Source organism: Alligator sinensis, unplaced genomic scaffold, assembly GCF_000455745.1.
Source record: "Alligator sinensis unplaced genomic scaffold, ASM45574v1 scaffold1054_1, whole genome shotgun sequence".
Taxonomy (NCBI): domain Eukaryota; kingdom Metazoa; phylum Chordata; order Crocodylia; family Alligatoridae; genus Alligator; species Alligator sinensis.
In genome coordinates, this window is record NW_005842480.1 from 183,307 (window position 1) to 191,807 (window position 8,501).

Sequence of the window (8,501 nt, forward strand, 5' to 3'; positions counted from 1 at the left end):
CTATGAAATTTGAAGCCAGCCAGCAGAGGCAATCATCCTTCGGTTGAAAGATTGCAGCACATTTCATTTTATTTTTTGCAGGGCGAGGGGGCGGTGATATCTCCTGCCCTGGAGCGAGTTCTGGTGAAGTCGGAGAGGGCCAAGGCCACCGGAGAAGGCCGGGCATGCGAGAACAGCATCCTCCCATATTATATCGACATTCATGTCCTTCTGATTAAGGAAACACAGCTTGAGAAGAGCGCTGGGCTTAGCCCCAGCAAAGCAGTTCTTGCTTCAAGCACTTCTCCCTGTTCTGTCCAGCGCAGGGTTTGGATATGTCAGTAGGTGAGGAGTTTTGTCCCAAACTTCCCATGTGAGCTGGCTCAAGTCCATTATTCGCATTATTCCCCCCACTGCTCTGTGCCTGCCCAAATCTCCTCCATCTCGGCAGGACCAAGCACCTTGGCATCTATATCCACCATTTCCTCCATGTAACCCAAGCTGATGGATGCTTTCAGACCAAGCCTCACACACCCCAGCCCGATAGACCACAGCAGCCAGGACCACTGCCCTCCATCCAGAAATGTGGGGCTGGATTCGAGTCCCTCCGCAGCCGGAGGGGGTCCACACTCATCTCCTAGGAGGATGCTGTGTTCACCTTTGCCTGCTCTGTGTAGCCTAAAGGATACCGAATTCGTCCTTGCAAAGCCACTGCCTCCCTCTAACCCTGCTTCTGGAAAGCCTGCAGCTAAGGCAGGCACTCAGGAAGCGGAGGTGGTGGGTTTGGACTCGGGGCCAGGTGGAAATTTGGCCCCGGTGTCTCCCAGCCAGCTGCAAGCCCCGAGCTGGCTGTGGTCAGGCTGGTCCGTTAGAGCATGCCTTTCACATAAGGTAGGAGAAGGAAGTGAAATCGTGTGTCTTCTCAGTCCTACCCAGGGGTCTTCCACATCCCTAAACGGCCACCCAGCTGCTGTGGCACCAAAGATCGGCAAGGTTTAACCCCTTCCCGCTTCCTGCCCCTGTCAGATCGCAGCCTCCAGGCCTCTGCCCACTTCGAACCCCCGTGCTGCCAGCTGGGACCCCCAACAGATTGGGTCTGTTTTAGGTTAAAAACAGACCTGGGATTTCTCCTGGGATGAAGCTTTTTTAATCTGGGATCCTACAAACCCCTTGTCCCACTTTGAAGTACTTGTGAAGTATCCACCATAACCCCCCCTCCCGCCTCCCCCAAGCATGGCTAATAAGATAACACCCCCTCCCGCCTCCCCCAAGCATGGCTAATTCCAGGTAATTGCTGCTTGTGTAAAGGATTATCCCCACCTCTGTGCTGATGTGAGTCAAACTCAGGAACAATCAGACCCAGAATAAGTCAGATGTATTTTTCGCCTTGCAGTTCCCCTTCCTTTTACCGGCTGTCTTATCTCCTTGCCCCTGAACGATGCTTTCTTTTCCCTGGAGAACAACCCTGTTCAAAGGTTTTTGGAGATGCCTCTCATTCCTGGGCCTGCCATAAATTAAGACTTTGCAATGAAAAGAAGAGCCTGTCTGAGCTCGGTACCAACACAGCATGGATCATCCTGCTTTCTGAGCACCGACCCAGCTTTCCCCCCAGCCACGGATGGTCCCCGTCCAGCTGGGCGGTTCTTTTAATCCGTTCTCTTCCTCTATATCCTCCATGATTGCTCTTCTTCCCTCTGTGTCTTCTTAATAATGTCTTTGTGGCTTAGAGAAAGTTGCTTTGGAAAGGGAAGGTGACCCCAGTGCTCTTTGCGGAGAAGGGCTTTGGTTCTGCTTCAGTTCAGCTTTCCATGAAATAATACAGACTATTGTGCAAAAGCCTCTGGTGAAAATAACCACACCTGGATCAACCAGAATAGATATGAAGAAATAGATGCAGAACTAAAAACATTGCAACCCCACTACAAGCCATGGGTTCGCTACAGCCTGCTCAGAAACCAGAGCTACCTCTACACCAGTGCTGGAAGCAGTAGTGTCTCCTAGCTCAGAAACCATTGATTTTTATACATTCATGGAAAATGAGGGTGTGACCCCAAGAGGTCACATCTAGTCCAACCCCCTGCTCCAAGCAGGACGGGCCCCAGCTACATCATCCCAGCCAAAGCTTTGTCTACCCGGGTCCTCAAAACCTCCAAGGATGGAGAGTCCACCACCTCTCTGGGTAACCTGTTCCAGTGCTTTACTGCCCTCCTAGTGAGAAAGTTTTTCCTAATATCTAACCTAAACTGGATGACCATCTTACTGGGGTCACCAGACTCCAGTTGTCTTTCCTGCCTAGTGCAGGCAGCTGGACCGAATGATCTTGCAAGGTCCCTTCCAGCCCCTAACATCTATGAATCTCAACTTCCCTTGCTGCAGCTTGAGCCCATTGCTCCTTCCCCTGCCGTGTGCCCCCACTGAGACCAGCCCAGCTCCATCCTCTTTGCAGCCCCCCTGCGGGGAGGTGAAGGCTGCTATTCAATCCCCCTCGGTCTGCTCTCCTCCAGACTAAATCAGCCCCTTTCCCTCAGTCTCTCCTCACCAGTCCTGTCCCCCAGCCCACAACCATTTTCATTGCCCTCTACTGGACTCTCTCCAATGTGTCCACATCCTTTCTGTAGTGGGGGCCCACAGCTGGACACAGGACTCCAGATGTGGCCTCCCCAGTGCTGAATAGAGGGGAAGAATCACTGCCCTCCATCTGCTGCAACGCTCCTACCGATGCAGCCCAGGATGCCGGTAGCCTCCTTGGCACCAAGGACACACTGCTGGCTCCTGTTCAGCTTCTTGTCCCCCGTCCACCCAGGTCCTTTTCTGCAGAGCTGCTGCCCAGCCAATTGGCCCCCGCCCAGAGCGGTTTCTATGCAGACCTCCGGCTAGAAGCCAGATTAACCAATATAAAGGACTTTGTACAATCACGTAGCTCATGCACCCCCACTCCCCTAGCACATACCTTCATATATTGAAAGGTCAGTAGTGACCTATGTGATTATCCAGTCTACCTACCCCAGATCCTCCTGAATGAACTCCTATGTGAACCACAGCAGTGGTTTTCAAACTAAGGTGTGGATATCCCTGGGGGTACACAGAGATTCACCAAGGGGTATGTGCCTAAATTTGAATAATGGTGGCAGAGCTTCTGATGGGTCAACCTTGATTTTAAAATTGCCCTCGATACAGTTTCCACCCCTGCTCTGCACAAGTTCCTCCTAGGATTGATCATTCTTGCTGTTTAGAAAATGTGCCGATTTTTTCTCCGCTGAATTTGCCTGACTTCAGCTTCCAGCAACCAGTTTCTTGGTTGCGTCAGGTCATAACAGCAGGTTTTCCAGCCGTTCTCAGTCCTCACTCGCTTCCCATCGTCCTCCCTGAATTGCAGGGAATGTGTCCATCCTCCCTGCCCTGGCCACTTTCCTGCTTCCTACTCTTCCTCCTTCCCCTCCAGCTTTTTCCCCTTCCCTCCTTACATTCAGCTTTTTTGCACACTTACTGCTGCACTTTCAACGCCCCATCAGTGCCATTCCTCCAGTGGGAAACACAGGCACAGACCAGGGGATGCCTCAACCTCAGATTAGCTCTGGAGCCGAAGGTTTGGGGGGCTATATTACCCCTCAGAAGTCAGAGAGGTGCAGGCAACTAAAGGTGCATCTACACATGCACTTGAATGTGCATTGGCCTATTTTAATGTGCATTAAAAACCATGCACATTCACTAATGCACATTAAAATAGGCTAATGTGCACTAAAGCATCACTAAAAACCATGCACTTCTGCTAAGGTGCATTAAGACAGGCTAATGTGCATCTTCCTAGTACCTCACAATGGAGATACTAGATTTAATGTGCATTAACTAAAGCGCATTAATGCATGGGTAGATGTGCCCTAAGAGTGGAAGAAGCCATGGATTGGGGAACCCGTCTTGACCCCCTGATAGATGAGAAGGAGAATACAAAATTGTATTTTGAAAGTGGAGGAGTTTGGTTGTTTTTGTCACTGCTTTAGCTGTTCTAGCTGCTTACCCAGGATGTTTAGTGATTATTGTGGCATTGTACACTGAAAAGAGAACTGGAAACATCACACGCTCTGACGTGACTCAGGCGTGGGAGGGTGATGAGGGTTTTGTGCTGAAGTGAATAAGGTAGGCTTTCAAGTCTGTGAATTTAGGGGCAGTGTTTCCAAAGCGCCTAGGAGACCGATTATCAAATGTGACTTACACCCTTTGGGGAGACTGTCTAAGGTAGTTAGGCTCCTACAGAAAGGAAAAGAAAAGGAAGTGATGGTTCAAAGCTGCAGAGGTGCCTTTGAAAGGCCCACTCATCTGGTTGCATAGCACTGCTTTGTGAGTGGATTAATTATTTTATTTCACCATCGAGTCTCTATATGGGATGGGTGTGTGGCTTTTTTTCCTGACCCATCACGGTCCAGATCGGAGGATATAAATAAAGCTGGCCAAAGTCCCTAAGGAGAGCATCACATAGCTGTTTCTCGTGCTGCTGTCTCCGCTCGCGTTGCATAATGGCTTATCGCAGCAAAAAACTCTGGTGCTTGTTCTGTTTTGTTTCGTGCTCATTTCTGGACACTCTTGAGAGCACATCTTGGTGGTGATGTATTTAGGCCGCTTGCGATCTATACCAGGAAAGGGGAAAAACAGAAAAAATCATTGCTAGAAAGTGTCCTTCAACTCCGAGAACCATTCATATCAGAGACAGAATAGTACTAAAGGAGCCCAGAAAATACGACCAGCAAAGGCATCATTTCTTAATGACCAACTGGAGAGTTGGTCATTACTTCAGCCGGTCTTTATTAACCAGAATATCTACAGACCATGGGCAGATTAATACTTGAGGCAGTGCTCACTCTTCAGCACTAATATTTAAGGCCGCTAGATCATAGCTTCTAGCATGCCTCATTTCCTGAAAATGGGATGACCACTGGGACCAACTGGGACGACCAATCCAGGAAAAATGGGACGGCCACTGAAACATCAAGGGAGATTATATAGGAACCTAGAGAAATAGGACAAGCCCAAATAAAGTGAACCACAGACAATCCATCCCATATCCTACGTCAGATCCAACATGCGTGAGGAGGTAGCTTTGAAAGTGCAAAAGTTCCCTCGGGATAATGCGAGTGAAAGCCATCTATTGAATTAATCTATTGAATTAATCATGATATTGTGTCTTGAGGTTGCCCCGTGCTATGAGACAGCAGGGAAGCAGAACGGGCAGCAGGACTTCTCTCCGAGGGTGCCCTAGGGTCATCTTTCCAAAGGGACGGGGGGATCAAGCTGAACTTCAGCCAGAGTTAGAGGCTTGACAAGGGAGGAAGAAGCAATACGGTGCCCCAGACAGCATGGCGTGTGTTAAGCCACAAGTATTGCAAGTCAACTCGAGGATGGTCTTTCCTGGTTGTGTAAATTAGTTTTGCATGGGTCCCACTCCCTCGAGACAGCCTCCTGAGCAAATATCACCACTTGCTGTTGGGCAACTCACTACTCAGTCATCATTTCTTCAAGAAGAAGAGGAAAAAGCAATGATGGCTTGGGAGACTGGCCTAGGAGAAGACCCAGGTGACCTCCTGCATCATGCCACAATTTAGACCATGCACTCCTTGGGGCATGTTTCTAATTGCATGTGTGTCTAATCCCTGGCTGGTGCCCCCAGGTGCCAGAATAGTAAGAAACGGCAAGGAAAGATGATCCCCAAACTTACAAGTTCCTATGTTTTTACGGAGGATCACACAATATCTGTCATTGTCGTTGCATGTAGTGATAGTTGACAGGCAGTTCTTCCGGTACCTCTCGCTATCACATGTGTAACACATTAGAGAGGAAGCTGAAAAGGGAACAGAAAACAGGGTTTAGGAAGGGATAGAGAAAGCAGTCTTCACTCTCTGGGTATCCACGTGTGGTGGATTGATGTCTCTTCCAGTAACGACAGGGCTATCCATTGCTTTCCATGTGCTTTGCTGGCAGGACAGGAGTGCATCGCAGAGAGGAGAGGGTCTGGACTTTGCAACCGAGCAATTGCTCCCCAGTCTGAATAGCTCTCTCACAGACAGTGCTTGCCCCATGGGTATATTCAGCCCACTTGGAAGCAATATGAGCTGACGTGGGATCAGGATGCTTATGATGGCATACTTCTGTCTCATGCCACCTGGAGATTGCAATCAAATACCTTTCCCAGTGTCTGGGTGATGCTGGGGCCTGTCAACGCTGAGAAAACGATGCTGAGTTGAGGAAATGAAGTAAAAAACTGATCAATCTCGTATCAGCTGTGTACAACCCACATTTGTGATCCAAGTCGGCCCCCTCCACTGTGGGCCAGATTCCCACCAGCTGCTAAATGATGGGACAGGACTTATGACCAAGATCTCTCTCTCTTTCATATGCTGTGGGGCAGGAGGCTGGGAGCTTTTACTTCTTCCAGCTCTATTTTGGGCTACTAAAATGTGCTTTATGCAAAATTATACCTTCCATCTTTTCAGAAGCTGATGCCAAAGAGGGCAAACTGCTAGGGGAACAGAGCATCTCCACGTGCTCTAGAGTCATAGGAAATGAGTGTGTGAAAGGACCTCAGGAGGTCACATCCAGTGCAACCCCCTGCTCCAAGCAGGACCAGCCCCAACTCCATCATCCCAGCCAGGGCTTTGTCTGCCTGACTCTTAAACACCTCCAAGGATGGAGATGGCACCACCTCTCTGGATAACTCATTCCAGTGCTTCACCACCCTCCTAGTGAGAAACTTTTTCCTAATATCCAACCTCAACTTCCCTTGCTGCAGCTTGAGCCCATTGCTCCTTGTCCTGTATCTGCCCCCACTGAGAACAGCCCAGCTCCATCCTCTTTGCAGCCCCCCTGCAGGGAGGTGAAGGCTGCTATTCAATCCCCCTCAGTCTTCTCTTCTCCAGACTCAATCAGCCCATTTCCCTCAGCCTCTCCAACCCCTGAACTATTTTCATTGCCCTCCCGCTGGACTCTCTCCAATGTGTCCACATCCTGTCTGTAGTGGGGCCCACAGCTGGACACAGGACTCCAGATGTGGCCTCCCCAGTGCTGAATAAAGGGAAAGAATCGCTGCCCTCCATCTGCTGGTAACGCTCTCCCAGCTTTTCAGTTGCATTCTTGATGCAATTGAAAATATTGGCTTTGTTGCCAGCCTTGACCAGCCTCAGGTGATGTAGGTTGAGCTGCACAAAAAATGGCCAAACCCATCAGCCCTAAAGCCTTTCTTTGATTGCTGAGAACAAAACACTGGGAGGCATTACAACTGGCCTGGCCAGCAAAGTAAAGGGAGCACTTAACACATCCAGGGAAGCTCTAGCATCTTCTTCCCTGGAGGTTTTCAAGAAGAGGCTGGATAAGTATCTGTCTAGGATGGTTTAAGAACAGCTCACTCTGCTTTCATGCAGGAAGTTGGAGTAAATGTCTCCTAAACTCAATGATGCACATAGAGAAGTAGGGCTGGAAGGGGCTTCCAGCAGTCATGTAGTCCAACCCCCAAGTCCCTTCCAAGGTCCAGCTAAATCAGCAGCGAGACCAAATGTAACCGAGAGAAACCTCTTGCAAGAAACATCATGCAGGGAGGCCAAACTTAATATATTCTACGTTAGCTTAAGGATGTTAGCCGCAGGGGCTGCGGGAACCACGTGCACCAGATGCCGTTGTGCTGCGATAGAGGGGTGGCTGTTAAGTTTTTTTGAGAGAGCTTGTAAAAACAAAACCAGGTTTTCCAGAGAAGACTATTAATTAAAAGGAAAAGGAAACAGCGGGGGCACTTAGGAAACAGGAGAAGTGGCGTTCTGAGAGGCAGAACGTAGAGATAAGCCATGCATCCTTCCGAAAAAGCCTGCGGTCTTTACCAGGCCGCTGTTTTCAGCTAATGGACACCTCCCAGGGCCACGCAACACCTGTTCAGTCTCATTCTCAGAAAGACACTTGAATAAGCAAATGGAGGAGGTGTGTTAGAGTGAATCATGCATTTAAAAACCAGGAGATGGACCTCAAGGGGAAATAGGAGAACGCCGTAGATTTACAAACATCCATCGGTTTGTGACCCATCCTCCTCCAGCCCCTTGGGTCTCTCCAGGCAATATAGGGTAGACCCTATACTGCCCTGTCAGGCAGAGGGATGCTCAGATAAGTGTGTACATCTGTGTGTTTGGGGTGTAGATGATAAAACGTTGTCATTGTATCTGGAGCTGACTTTCCAATGCACCGGGGATCCAGGTCCCAGCCTGGACCAGTGGAGCCTCATGCGGTCTGCCATCTTCCTACTGCAAAGACCACCTCTCTCTCCACTTTGCCGTCAAGCTGGATGACGTTAGTATAAGAAGAGGAAGGGGGCTCTGATCCTAGTGTTCTGCATGGGGTCCCCTTGGTCCTGGACTCATCTCCCCACCCCAGTCTGGGGTTGCCCAAAGCTGCTGTCCTGCAACAGGAGGTTGCAGAGCTCATTACCGAGAGCGTTAGGAGTTTGAGGAATGAGTGCTTCATGGAGTCAGAGAGAATCAGTGCCCCCCCCCCCC

The 8,501-nt window shown here is 49.7% G+C and overlaps 1 protein-coding gene across 1 annotated transcript in view; it reads right to left on the reverse strand.

Annotated features, from left to right (window-relative positions):
* Positions 1-4,278: 4,278 nt before the first annotated feature.
* The window catches only part of LOC102387204 (lymphocyte antigen 6E-like), a 4,959-nt gene continuing 736 nt past the window's right edge, over positions 4,279-8,501 (reverse strand). The window contains exons 2-3 of the mRNA XM_006031067.1: positions 5,687-5,809; positions 4,279-4,601 (exon numbers count right to left, since the gene is read on the reverse strand). Of these exons, the coding sequence (XP_006031129.1) occupies positions 4,390-4,601; positions 5,687-5,809 (335 nt within the window). The 3' untranslated portion in view covers positions 4,279-4,389. The remainder of the gene's footprint in view (positions 4,602-5,686; positions 5,810-8,501) is intronic.